At 36.8% G+C, this 14,503-nt stretch overlaps 1 protein-coding gene across 1 annotated transcript; it reads right to left on the reverse strand.

Annotated features, from left to right (window-relative positions):
* Window positions 1–356: 356 nt before the first annotated feature.
* Window positions 357–14,007, reverse strand: LOC133866925 (uncharacterized). The gene is made up of 17 exons (XM_062303588.1): window positions 13,962–14,007; window positions 13,300–13,610; window positions 12,542–12,888; window positions 12,234–12,438; window positions 11,679–11,858; window positions 11,434–11,549; window positions 11,271–11,348; window positions 11,054–11,141; window positions 10,570–10,793; window positions 2,824–2,963; window positions 2,478–2,677; window positions 2,032–2,376; window positions 1,831–1,932; window positions 1,377–1,674; window positions 1,059–1,207; window positions 700–984; window positions 357–610 (listed from the first exon to the last, which is right to left on the reverse strand). The coding sequence occupies exons 3-17, from the start codon at window positions 12,835–12,837 to the stop codon at window positions 422–424; spliced, it is 2,895 nt and encodes a 964-aa protein (XP_062159572.1). The 5' UTR covers window positions 12,838–12,888; window positions 13,300–13,610; window positions 13,962–14,007; the 3' UTR covers window positions 357–421.
* Between the last annotated feature and the right edge of the window lie 496 nt (window positions 14,008–14,503).

A 14,503-nucleotide genomic window follows, 5' to 3' on the forward strand; every position in this document is an offset into this window, starting at 1 on the left:
GAAATATCCTAAGGTGGTGGGGAAGCACGGCCGGACGACAACGAGCACGTGTTTCTTGGGTTTATGCGGTAGTTCAAGCGGTGGCTGTGAACACTCGTTTTTTATGAGCACAGCATTAAGAGTAAAGAGAGTATATTTAAATGGTATAGAGAGAATAGATAATCTGACGTGTTGGATTATAGAATATACTACTACTACTATTATAATAATAATAATAATAGCGCACTTGATCGTCTTTCTTAAGGCTGCAGATAGCTAGCAAATTAATAGAAACTCCAAAAGCAGAAGATGGGTTTTCTTTTTCCCTTCTTTCTCAATGGTGAGAAGAACAGTAATGTTAAAATTTGAGCAGCATAGATCAGCGAATGAATGAGCTAATACTTGTTCGAAAATCATATTTCTGTTTGTTAATACATACAGGTTAATCAGATTTCATTTTCCTATTACGTTTTACAACAAATTGGTCAATAATCCTAACAGTATGGAGTGGGTCCTGCTGTGCAGCAGCTGCAGTCCATTTGCTGGGGGCCTCTCTACGGTGACTCAATACCTCAGGTTTATCTTTTTGCTCCTTTTGCCATTTGGTATCCACCTTCCATTGCTTCGGGACCTGCATGTCAAACGTACAGTTTCATTCAAGACTACGTTGGAACAGCCCATTTGAACCAACCGATCTAAACTACACGCTATATTTCTTACCTTATCAACGGCTAGGGTGAAAACTTGAAGATCACCATTGGGTTTGATATGGAATCGCGTTAATGCCTTGTAATCGGCAATCCTAAGAGAGGAGAAGGCCTCATCGTAGTGCAAGTTAAACCAGTTGATGCAGACGTACAAGTAGCTCCCAAACACAAAGGAAACTGCGGGGGTTGACAAGACCCAGAAATAAAGGAAGACAGAAGCGTAATAAAGTATGGCACCCCATCGAGACATGGATTCCATCCCATTCGCGCAAATATTGCTTCGCGCCACAGCCATGAGCTGACAGTAAATTTCATAAGTATAAGCATCAATAAATATTTTCTGGAACAAGGAGAGCGTTTCGCGTTTCTTACCTCTGGCACATCAAATGCAGACATGAGATACTTGATACCTGCCGGATAAAGGCCAAATGTCCATTTTTTTATAGGAGATAGAATGCGAGATGGAACTGGAAAGTGCTGAGGAAATACCGATTGGTACCACCAATATAAAGAGTGATAGCCTGATCAAGAAAACATATTATATGTTTGAGATTTTTTTTCTCTCTCCTGTCACTCAAGTAAGAGATCCTTATATAAATCGATCGATTTTACCTTATATAATTAAAGTGTGATGAAAACTGAAAACGTTGTTTGAATGTAACGAATATATGAGAGAAAAGAAAAACTTGCCTGAAGTTGCTAGTAGTCTATGCCGGACAAACGCCTCAACACCCAGTTCCAAAGCCAGCATAAGAACTAGAGCTACGGCCAGGTGCGCACAAAAATGGAGAATTCCGGTGATTACACGTGTCCTCCATGATACTTTGGAGGGAACAAATGCAATTGCTATAATCTGCAGTAGTATAGCACCTCCTAGAGACACATAAGAGCGCTCCAGCATGTATATGACAGCATTCCAGAGTGTGCCACAGAAACTCCACAAGAAACCCGAAAGTGAATCGACTTGAAAGATGTCATCAAGCTTACACTAAAGATGGACAAACAAACAAACAAAATTAAACTTTACACGCCTGTTTAAGTTCATAATATAAAAATATATATATATATATATATATATATATATATATATATATATATATATATATATATATATATATATATATATATATATATTTAAATTTACCTGTGGGAACATAGAAAAGACTAATATAAAATATATGATGCCACCAATAATATCAAATTGCCAATTCTCCCTTCGGAAATTGGAAATATTTCGTAGGGCAAGCTGCACGATCGAAATCAATATGATCACCAAGCGGAAAAAGAGAAAATGTACGTCAGCTTGCAGAAGTACGTACGTATGCGTATATACGTACGCGCGTACCTTTCTTGATATCTCGAAAGAAGGATAAGCGGATTCACGCTTGTAGGAGACTCCATGAAATTGAGTAAAATCACGAAAGACATGGGTGGGATGCGCAAATGCTCCACCACAACCATTTACAATTAGATGTTGCGCATAAACCGACTGGGAATCTGGAAGCTGGTCCGAGCTGTGGCGCATATAGTGATGTATGTCCCCAGCAATTCGAAGCCTACACCTTCCTTTCAAAATACCACATATCAGCTCTGACACCAAATTATTATTCCTCGAACCACCATTTTCGTACCACTCAACAAGCCAATCCGGTTGGTGTGTCATGATGATCACACTCTCTTTCCCTCCAACCTTTATTAATTAATTACCCAATTAAAGTCATCATCAACGACCCGGAATTAAAGTTCCAAAAAGGCTAGAAGATAAAATTCAATTAAATTAAATTTAAATACCGTGTCCCTGGCTAGTTTTGAAAAGAAATGGAATTGATCCCTGTCGATATCGGCATCCAGTGCAAGATCAAGACCAAATACCCACCATCCTTTAGGAAGCTGCAAAGCAAAATAACTCTTCTTCTGAGGCATAAACCACCCCCCCAGCCACCTCTTATGGCATATATTCCCCATAAAGGTACGAAGCCCATCAATCCAATCTGTCACGCCAAAAGAAATTAAATATATCAATTATATAAATAATTAGTCAGTTCCCAAGAACCCCTCGATCTCTTGTTGTGGGTGAAAATTAAGAACCAACTTCAGAAGAGGGTCAAGCAAAAACTAAGACCAATTACGTACGTACCATGGTTTCCGGGAATAATAAAACACTGAGGTCCATCACCAGGCACGGCCGCCGCATCCTTGTCAATGGGTGGCTGAAGGGCATCCTCGAAAGGACGAAAGAGGCGCCTCTCATATGTGAACTCCGACGGATTAGGATACCTATAAAAGTTATATATAACTAGCTCATAATCCGCACAATGCACAGAATTATTGATTATAATTTAATTTTAAAACTTAAAAAAACATCTTCATTGTACATAGAGCATTACATGAATATATAAATCACATAAAATTTTACTATCAAAAGAACCATAATTTTAGTTTTAATCCATATAAATTAAAACATTCAAAATATTCTCAAATGTGTAGTTTAAAATGAAAAGAAGTGTAAAGAGAAAAAAGTAGCAAGAGAAAAGGTTGGATTCTGATTATCAAAGCATTAATAGTAGGAATCTCTGATATTGTTAGTGTGATACCTATTACGTTCTTTAATTTTATTTTTTTCAGTGTGTAAGATGTAGGACTTTGTGTACAAAGTGTGTGCAAGAAACATTTCTCTAAATTAAAACATGTTAAAATCTTTGTTCCCATAGGTCTAATTTAGAATGAAAATAAGTATGAATAAAAATAATAAGAAGAAAACCATGATTTTGATTATCAAAGCATAAAATAGAAAATTAGTGGGAATTTTTATATTGTCAGTCTGATACTTATTATATTTCAATCCTATATAATTATGAACATTTAAAAAAACAAATGAACGAAAAAATAAATAAATAAATAATGATGGGTTCATGCCACGTATCACAATTGTAGGCCAACTCTAAATTAGAACTCGGCTCTAATATATATATATATATGAGATATGGAAAAGTTTTTAATTTTTAATTTTTTTTAAAAATTCTCACCACTTAATGATATTATGACACTTAATATTGTAATGCGAAAAAGTCTTTATTTTGGTCTCATATGAAGATTTACACTCATTATCTTTTTGTTAAAATACAATAAATTTATTAAAATAATGACAAAACCGGTTCAACTTTTAAAATTCATCGGTTCAGTTTTTCGTAAATGACCGGTTTTCTACTTAAATGACCTGTTCAATGTTTTAAAAATATGGGTTCACTCCACGTATCATAATTCTAACCTAACTCAAAGTTGGAACTTGACTTTTATATATATATATATATGATTAATAGAAGCAAAATTTTACAAAGTAAACATATTTTACGTACAAAAATAGCATCTGACCATATATATTGATATTAATTAGTATGTAGTAACGCTACACACAATGAGAAATTTATAGCTAGCAAACAAAAATTTTAAAAGTTTAACTTAATTTATATTGCAGCTCATACATTTTAATGCAACTTAAAACAAAAATCTTTAAAAATACACAAAATAGATAGTCGTATTGTTAACATCTTATTATAACAATGGGTTCTTTGAACACTATCAACAATCCTTGAAATGTATCATCTTAAGTAAGTGAATGTTGCTGACAATTCGGTTATCTTGTAATGATAATTGTCTCCTAAGGAATGATTGTCCTTATTATGAGATATTGGACATGAGTATGTGAAATTTAGCTCAAACTAGAAGTCTTACGAAACTGTTTGAAGAGGAACAATTTCTAGTAGCATATATTCAAAACTCACAAATAATTAATTAGACAAAGTACATCAAAGAATCTATATTCTGTATTTTGTGGCTAAGATGGCTCATACAGTATAAATATATTTGTTTCCATTGTGATTTCGCTCACAGGAAATAGCAGACTGAATTTCATTATGTGTGAGAGATTTAGACAGTGGAATATGTTGGAAGCTCAACAAATCTAAAACATAAGAAGGTTATTTAATAGAGAAATTAAAAGTTCTCTTAATACATAATGGCCTTTGGTTTCTTAACCGATGTCTTTTGGTTTCTTAAACTGAAATCTTAACTTAGAAGAGTTATTGGTGTTTATTGTAATAAAGAGGGAGAAGAAAAGGCTTTGGACGCTTGTGTTTTTATATGCCTATAAATATGGGCTTTGTAAGGTGTTTTGATATATAAGAAAGTGAAGAAGAATACCTCCACTCTTCCCTAAATCCTATTTTGTCTTTTAGTAATAAAAGAGAAAAAGAGTGAAAAAGAGATAGAAATGTGACTAGTTAGTAAACTAGTTTGTCTTTCAAATTGGTATCAGAGCCAAGTTCCATTTTTTTTTTGTGGGATCCAACAATGTCCAGCAACAAATCCCTAGATTATCAAAAGATAACTATGGGTCGTGGTCTATCCAAATGAGAGCCCTGTTTGGATTTCAAGATCTGTGGGAACTCATAACCGACGGATTTACGAAACCCACTGAGGAGGAAGAAGCTGAATACACATTAGATGAGAAGAATGCTTTTAAGGAACAGATGAATAATTATAAAAATGCCTTGTTTTTACTCTATCAAGGGTTGGACGAGTCTACCTTCGAGAAAGTTGCTAAAGCAACAACAAGGAAACAAGCATGGGAGATTCTAGCTTCCATCTTCAAAGGAGACGAACAGGTGAGACATGTCCGTCTCCAAACATTACGAGGCAAGTTTGAGGCTCTTCACATGAAGGATGGAGAATTGATGTCTGATTATTTTTCACAATTGTTGGTAATCGTGAATGGTTTGAAAAGAAACAATGACAAGCTCGATGACACCTGAGTCGTTGAAAATGTACTTTGATCCATTTCCTCTAAATTTGAGTATGTAGTTGTAGCTATCGAAGAGTCTAAGGACTTTGAGAAGCTTGCAATTGAGGAGTTGTTGAGTTCACTACAAGTACATGAGCAAAGGATGTAGAAGAATGTTAATTCTACTGTAATGGAACACGCACTAGAGTCAAAACTAACTCTAAATGACCAAAGAAGATTCAGCTCCAATCGTGGTCGTGGTAGAGGCCAGAGATGTGGTACTTACCAAAGACCTAGCCAAAGTCAACAGGAGATTCAAAGCTTCAGAGGTCGGGGACGAGGAGGCAAACGAGGACGAGAAAGATCCACACATGGACATGGAAACACCAAGAATATCCAATGCTACAACTGCAAGAAGTTTTTGGACATTATGTCTCGGATTGTTGGCACAAAGACGATGAACAAGCCAATGTTGTAGAAGCAACAAATGATTTTTGTGGTGAGTCTACCCTACTTCTTGCTCATGATGATTCAAATTCACAATATGAGGCTTGGTACCTCGATTTTGGCGCAAGCAATCATATATGTGGGAGGAGAGATCTGTACGTAGAACTCATAGAGAAAGTTCACAGAAATGTGAACTTGGGAGACTCCTCCAATTTCCCAGTTGAAGGCAAAGGGAAGATAAAAATCTATCAAAAGAATGGTGAGAACGAGTATATTCTGGATGTTTATTATGTGCCTAACATGAAAAGCAACATTCTCAGCATTGAGCAGCTACTCGAGAAGGGGAATAACATACATATGAAGGACTACTCTCTCACTCTGAGAGATGCGTGTGGAAGGATTGTGGCTAATGTTCCAATGACCAATAATCGCATGTTCCCGTTATATCTTAATATAAAGACCGAGAAGTGCTTCTATGAATTCAAGGAAAGTGAGTCATGGAAGTGGCATTTTCGTTTTGGCCATCTACGTACATTTCAGCGGCCTAAATCTACTATCTTCATCAGGCATGGTACATGGGTTACCAATAATTAAGCCATTGAGCAATGTTTATGAAGGATGTATAATTGGCAAGCAGACACGACTTCCTTTTCCCAGCGGCAAATCTTGGAGAGCACCGTCACTATTACAGTTGATTCATACTGACATATGTGGACCAATAGAGCCCATGTACTTGGGAGATAATAGATACTTTATTACCTTTATTGATGACTTTAGCAAAAAAATTTGAGTTTATTTTCTTAAAGAAAAGCCAGCTGCCTTTATTGTATTCAAGAACTTTAAAGCTCTTGTTGAAAATCAGAGTGGTCACAAGCTTGTAACTCTCCGCTTTGACCGAGGTGGTGAATATACCTTAAAAGAATTCGATAAGTATTGCAGGGAACAAGGAATAAAGCATCAGTTTACTGCTACTTACACACCACAACAAAACGGGATTGCCAAAAGATAGAATCGTATCATTCTTAATATGACCAGAACTATGCTCAAGGAGAAAGGACTGCTAAACTTTTTTTGGCTAGAAGTTGTGGCATGCTCAACTTATCTACTTAATCGATGTCCTACCAAAAGTGTTAAGAATATGACACCTCAAGAGGCGTGGAGCGGTTACAAGTAGGGCTGTCAATTTTTGACACGACCCGTGAACCCGACATGAACCTGACACTAAGTTAAAGTGTTAGAATTATGCTTAAAAAGGTTCGGACCATAATAGGGTTGACTCGTTAGACCCGTTTAATAAACGGGTCATTATCGGGTCAACTCGTTTGACCTGTGGGCCAACCCGTTTGACCCGTAAACTTAATCATTTTTTTCAACATTAAAAAATAAACTTAAACAATCATGTTATCTCTCTCTTTCTCTCACTGTCTAAAAAGTAAAGACTAAATTTTTTTTTTTTTAAAAAAAAAAAATCTCACAAAAGACAAAACAAGTATTTTCTTTTGTTGAGTTAAAACTTGAACAAAAAAAGGCAAAGATTGAAAAAAAAATTAGCGGAGTTTTTTTTTTTCTTTCAAGTTTTCAAACTTGAAGTTGAACCAAAACAAGTTAACAATAAAACAATTCAATATTTCATATTTCAGCAGTGAAATAATATGATTATTCAAACAATATGATTTTTTTTTTTTTGTTAAATTTGTGTTTTTATTTTTATTTTATTTTTATAGACTTTATTATATAATAGTTCAAACAGGTCGGGTCGAGTTGTGTCAACCCGACACAGCCCGTTATTTAAGTGGGTCGTATTATGGTCGACGGGTCTGACCCTTTTAGTTAAATGGGTGGTATCAAGGTTGACCTTTAACAGGTTGACCCGAACCCATCACGTGAACCCGTGCAACACACCTAAGAATTATTGGGTGTGTTGCATATTCTCAAGTTCCCAAATCCAAGAGGAAGAAGTTTGATGATCGTGGTGAAAAATGTATTTTCCTCGGATATAGCGAAGAGTCGAATGCATACAAGCTCTACAACCCGCTAACAAACAAATTAGTGGTTAGTAGAGACGTTATATTTGATGAAGAAAGCGTGTGGAGCTGGAGCAGTGAAGACAAGGCCAAAGAACAAGTGTTAAAGGAGCCCGATGTGCTCTCAACAAAAGCTCCACAAAGTACCCCACCATCTTCTCAGCCTACTACACCATCCCCAGCACATAGGGACTCTACACCTGTGACGTCTCACATCGCCTGGGAATGGGATGTGCGTATATGTATAAATGCATTATTCTTAACACAACCCATTTTAAAGCCGTAATTGGTCATGAACCTATCAGAACTCCGCAATTAAGAGTGCTTCTACAATAGTAGTACCAGAATGGTTGACCTCCTGGGAAGTTTGATTTGGGGGATCAAAAGCGGACAATATTATGTCATTAAGGGTGGGTCGTTACAAATGGTATCAGAACCAATGCCCAGTCTGAGATGGGGGGAGCATGCACAAGCCTATGAGGGTCCCCAGCAGCACTTGCTGGGACGCCAAGAATTTGGTGATCCCATGAGGGTCGCCAGTAGGGACGCTGAGTCCCAAGAGGGGGTGATTGTGACGTCCTACATCGCCTGGGAATGAGATGTGCTTATATGTATAAATGCATCCTTCTTAACACAACACGTTTTAAAGTCGTAATGGCCATGAACCTATTAGAACTCCACAGTTAAGCGTGCTTCTGCTATAGTAGTACCAAGATGGGTGACCTCCTTGAAAGTCTAGTTTGGGGAGTCAAAAGCGAACAATATTGTATCATTAGGGGTGGGTCGTTACAACACCTTCTATGGAAGATAGCAGCAGCAGATCCTCCACAAATCAAAGTGCAATTAAGATGAGAAGTCTCGAAAAAATCTATGAGTAGACAGAAGATGAAGAGACTAATATTTTCTGCCTATATGCTGATCATGGGCCTCTCACATTCCAAGAAGCCGTAGAAGAAGATTGTTGGCGATCGGCAATGGAAGATGAGATACATGCTATTCAAAAGAATGTCACTTAGGAGTTGACAACAATCCCACCAAACCAAAATGTTATTGGTGTCAAGTAGGTATACAAAATCAAACGCACTGTAGAAGGTGAAATTTCTCAATACAAGACAAGTCTAGTAGCTAAAAGCTACAAACAAAAGTACAACATCGACTATGAAGAGGTCTTTGCACAAATTGCGAGACTTGACACAGTGAGACTATGGATCGCACTTGCCACTCATCAAAATTGGAAGATATACCAACTTGATGTCAAGTCAGCTTTTCTCGATGGCATCCTTGAAGAAGAAGTATACGTACAACAACCGGAAGGCTTCATAATGGAAGGAAAAGAAAGCAAGGTGTACTGCCTTAAAAAGACGTTATATGGCTTAAAGCAGGCACCAAGAGCTTGGAATGCACGCATCGATAGTTACCTTCATCAAAATGGCTTCACCAAATGTCCATATGAGCATACTGTTTATATGAAGAAAACACATTGACACTTAGCCTTGGCATGAGGACAGTTTTGATTTGAGGGGGCGTGTTGGAAGTTCAACAAATCCAAAACGTAAGAATGTTATTTAATAGAGAAGTTAAAAATTCTTTTAATAAATGATGGCATTTGGTTTCTTAAATTGATGTCTTTTGGTCTCTTAAATTTTAATAGTCCCAAATTGCCAATGTATGCTTGGGTTGTGGGCTTTATAAGCCTTGAGCAAACCTCTTCCCTTAAGATGTCTTTTGTGAAAGAGTAAAGCTCAGTGGACTTTACCATGGTATCAGAGCTTCAAGGCCTTGGACAATATTGGGTCTTCCCTCCTGTTGTACACGTGTTTAGACAATAGTGCCACACGTGAGAAGGCGTGTTAAGAGTCCCACATTGTCAAAGTATGCTTGGGTTGTGGTCTTTATAAGCCTTGAGCAAACATCTTCCCTTAAGGTACTTTTTGTGGAAGAGTAAGAATCAATGGACTTTATCATAACTTAGAGGAGTTATTGGTGTTTATTGTAATAAAGAGGGAGAAGAAAAGGCTTTGGACGTTTGTTTGTTTTTTTTTTTGTATGCCTATACATATGGGCTTTGTAAGGCGTTTTGATATATAAGAAAATGAAGAAGAATTCATCCACTCTTCCTGTGACGTCCCACATTTCCTACGAATGGGATGTGTTTATATGTATAAACGTATCATTCTTGACACAACGCGTTTTTAAAGCCATAATGGCCATGAACCTATCAAAACTCTGCAGTTAAACGTGCTTCTGCGAGAGTAGTATTAGGATGAGTGACCTCCTGAAAAGTTTGGTTTGTGGGAGCCAAAAGCGGACAATATTGTGTCATTGGGGGTGGGTCGTTACACTTCCCTAAGTCATATTTTGTTTTTTAGTAATAAAAGAGAAAAAGAGTGAAAAAGAGATAGAAATGTGACTAGTTAGTAAACTAATTAGTCTTTCAGAATATGGGTATTAATGCTCTAATAGCAAGCACTACCAATTTACGCATATCCCCAGCAAGTCTCAAGGTAAGCTTAGAATGAACATAAATTTCATAAAAATCAATTAATTAACATGTGTCCTTTTGAACAAAGTCAAAATATGAATTAGTTAAAATTTCAAAGTGTCAAAATATGAATAAGAATATTCAACTTACGCAAGATCCCCTCCAATGAGCAGTAACTTTCCACGTGGTAAGCGAAGCTCTGAATTAGTGCAACGAATGGAAGGCTGAGCAAGTAGGCGTGCGACAGTATAGGTTGAGTTCCCACCATCACCAGTATCAGCAATGAAATCAAACCATAGTTCTTCCTCTTTACTAAATTGTTCGTATAAAAAATCTCCTTGTTGGGCTCCATCTTGAAACTGATTCATTGCTGCCTGATCGAAGATGGGAGAAAGGGAAAGATATATAAAAAGATATCAAAACAATATTATGATGCGCGCAAAACCAGTTAGTTTTTCTTTTCCCTACAAAAACTAGAAGGAAGGAGCTAGCTAGCTCATTAATTGGCATTACAGGATATAAGAATTGAAGAGAGTTATTGTATCACCTGGCCTAGATCATAAAAGAAAATAAACATATATATATATATATACTTAATTGGAAATTAAAATACAACTGAATTAGTTTGTGATACCTGCAATATACGCATGTCAAAGCGACCTAGGAAGATATTTACTGATACCTGGAGGTCGAAAACAGTCTTATACAGATCAACTGATGTTCTGCATATATCAACTTGAAAATCTAATTATATATAACAAATCCGGCCACCCTCCAAAAAGAGAAAGAACTTTTTTGGTGAGGAGCAAAGAAATAATAAGAAAAGATGAGATGGAGGAGATGTACTATACCCTGAATACCAGGGAACCATATCTAAGAAATCAGGCTTCTTATGCTTTTCCTTCTTCTCGTATTCTTCGCCGCCTGACCTGAGCAAATTAAAGAGCTTAGAGAACACTGATCAGCTTGAGGTCATAATTCATATGAAATTAGGCTACAAAACGTACTACTTACTCAAATGACCTCTCCGCTATATAATTGGCAATGTAAAGTCCTACAAGTGTCGTCCATGACGAGTAAACGAGATAGATTCCTTCCGATGAACCCGTAGCCGACCCACTGCTAAATAACTGATCATAGAAGAGGGAAAAGAAAAAAAACTAATCAGCTTGTGGAGGGCCAGACCCACATTCTGTACGTATAAAAAATTTACGAAATAGCATTACTTAAAATTAATAATAGTTATTAGCTGTACGAACCTCATATATAACCAATGTTCGCCCGTAATTATCCCACATGTAAAAAAGTGGATAATAATAGGTACTCGCAGGCTCAACCGGACCAAGCCAAGATGAGCAGACTTGGTCTTTCAAATTTCTTGGCTCAAGCGGTGTCTCTCTACACTGACTCAGAAATACACAACAGGCTATACCGACAACCTTCAAAGCATGAACATTATCGGAGTTTACATTATAAAGGAAAAACCTTGCAACAATACGAAATGAGTAATGCTATACACCAAATTTTTATCTCACTTTGTTGATGTGTTAATACAACCAATTTTTCATTTTTTTTTTTTTTTTGTTTTTAACAGTGGCCGATAAAAGAGTAATGCTAAAAACTATATTTTTATTCCAAAACTATCTCATGGCAATCCCAGCCAGCCAATTTTTGAATCAGTTCTCATTAAAAATTTAAGAATTGTTTGAGATTACTACATGCAGGTAAAATAGTTGTAAAATAGTTGTAGGATAATAAGGTGGTTCTTAGATTACTATATATGATATGATACCAAAAGCGTCTTCAGGACTTACAACAGAGAGTTGGAGAATGGTCCACAAATCTGGCCACTTTCGAGCCTCACGTGAAAAAAAGTAGCGAAGGCCATCAAAAATAGTGTGGAAGAGAAGAAGACAGAGAATTGAAGAGGCAAAAGTTGTCAAAAATAGAGACAAATTCATTCTCATATACACTCCCATCGACTGATCGACAGCTGCTACTAAAAGCCAGGATACGTACCTACAAAACTCAATTTCTAAAAATTACAATGATTCACACACATACATATATATGCAGTAAATTAAACACAATCATCATAAGATTGAGATCGAGTAAAATTTACCACTTATTGAAATTTGAATAGCTCGGTTTCCCTATCAATGGCTGGGAAAAGAATTGAACCCAAGGCTGTAAAAAGATGAAGAAGGATCCAAACAAACAAATGTGCACAGACCACATTACAATGCTGTTGTCATCGGTAAGAGTATGCCTGATGTCGAAGCAGATAAAAAAGACGCAACTAAGCAGTGCAACGACTACGGCATGACGTGAAAGCTCAGGTTGGTAAGGATATGTGTCGCTTTTCAATGCTCTTAGCAAACCAGCTCCAACCCTCTTCATCTTCTTGAGGGCCTCCATTAAATTGCTTGCTCCTAGTCTTGCACTAGATAGTTCGTGTTACTTGATCACCTGAAATTCAGCATACAGGCAAGCTTCCGAATTATGTGAAAAGTATTGCTATAAAACAAGTACTCCCAAACATAACTTTAGACGAAACCAAAAATATTTAAATACATAAAAATAAAAATTTTAAAAAGGAAGAATTTTCCAAGTACTAATTAAAGTTGGTGAGAAATTATTCAACAAGAAAGGAACATGCATACATGTCCTAAACTCCTAATATTAATGTAAAATGGATCACATGCCCCAGAAAAAAAAAAAAAAAAAAAAATGTAAAAAGGCTCGCATATATAAATGAAATCAACGGTCTCAACTCTCAAAGACCCAAAAACAAGTTCATGAGAGAGCGAGAGAGAGAGAGAGAGAACTTAAGCAATTATACAGATGAAAGTAAATATGCAACTAAAGAACTTAACCGACTTGTGCCTACACGCGCCGCCTCTACTGACTGCAGGTGTCTTTCACGCGCCTCCGCCAGCAAACACTCGCCGGCTTCACCAGCCGTCTGAAGAAGGAAACCCCGGATTCAGGATCGGACACTGCCGGTCTACCGGACCGTCGTAACCACGCTTCTGTGCGTCACACCGGATCCCAGCCCGCGATTCCACCTGCACCTCCGAAACACTGGATCACAGCCAGCGAGAATCGAGCCTTGAGGTCCTACTTTCCTTTTGATGTACTCGACCACATCAGATAATATCCTTCAGCAAAGCTCACAAGCTTAGAGCGCTCTGTATGCAATCGGAACCCATCCAGTAAGTTGTAAAAAAAAAAAAAGAGGAGGTCCAAACGCGGACAACTTGACGCGCGCAATGCCCCATGTCAACAGATTAAACAAGGATGATTATTTGCATATTCCAAGGAACACGGAAAAGAAACTTTATACATGTTCCACAATTGAAAAGGCCCAGACAAATGGAATCAAACGGAAGAACAGTAGCAGAAATATCATGCAGGAAACGGTACAAATTTGAAAGCATTGGCAAATCAAAAAACAATCAACCGGACACCAATTATAAGGAGCACAATCTCAAAAAATGAAGAAAGAAATTCGTGAGATGAAGGATAGGAAAGAAAGGCACCTGCGAGGCTGCGAGCTCGATCCGTACGTACCTAGCTTAGTCGGCAAGGAAAAAATTGAAAGGCAATTGCCTGGATATATATATATATATATATATATATATATATATATATTAAAAGAAGAAAGCGTCGGACTTTAGTGTTGACTTGTCTCGTCAAGCCAGTAGTGCTGCGACCACCCGATCACCACTTTTACGACACCATCGGATTATCTAAATCTAAATGCGAAAAGCATTCAGCTACGGTGTAATGTCACATGTTATTTGAGCTGTAGCCGAACGGGTTTTTGTCAATGGGTTTTTCGTTTCTTTTATTATTATTTGTTTTGGCGCCGTTTAGTAATCTCTTTTACCTACCTTCCTATTTTTTTTTGTGAGAATTTTTTTGTTGTGTGAAAATAAAAAGTGATTGATGTAATATAAAATAGAAAGAATTTATATGAAAAAGTAGAAAAAATTTGTATTGTAATAAATTTTTTTATTTAAATAATAATAAAAAATTATTGATATGATATAAAAAGTAAAAAAAATATATATTTTGAATT

The sequence above is a fragment of the Alnus glutinosa genome, chromosome 4 (assembly GCF_958979055.1).
Source record: "Alnus glutinosa chromosome 4, dhAlnGlut1.1, whole genome shotgun sequence".
NCBI lineage: Eukaryota > Viridiplantae > Streptophyta > Magnoliopsida > Fagales > Betulaceae > Alnus > Alnus glutinosa.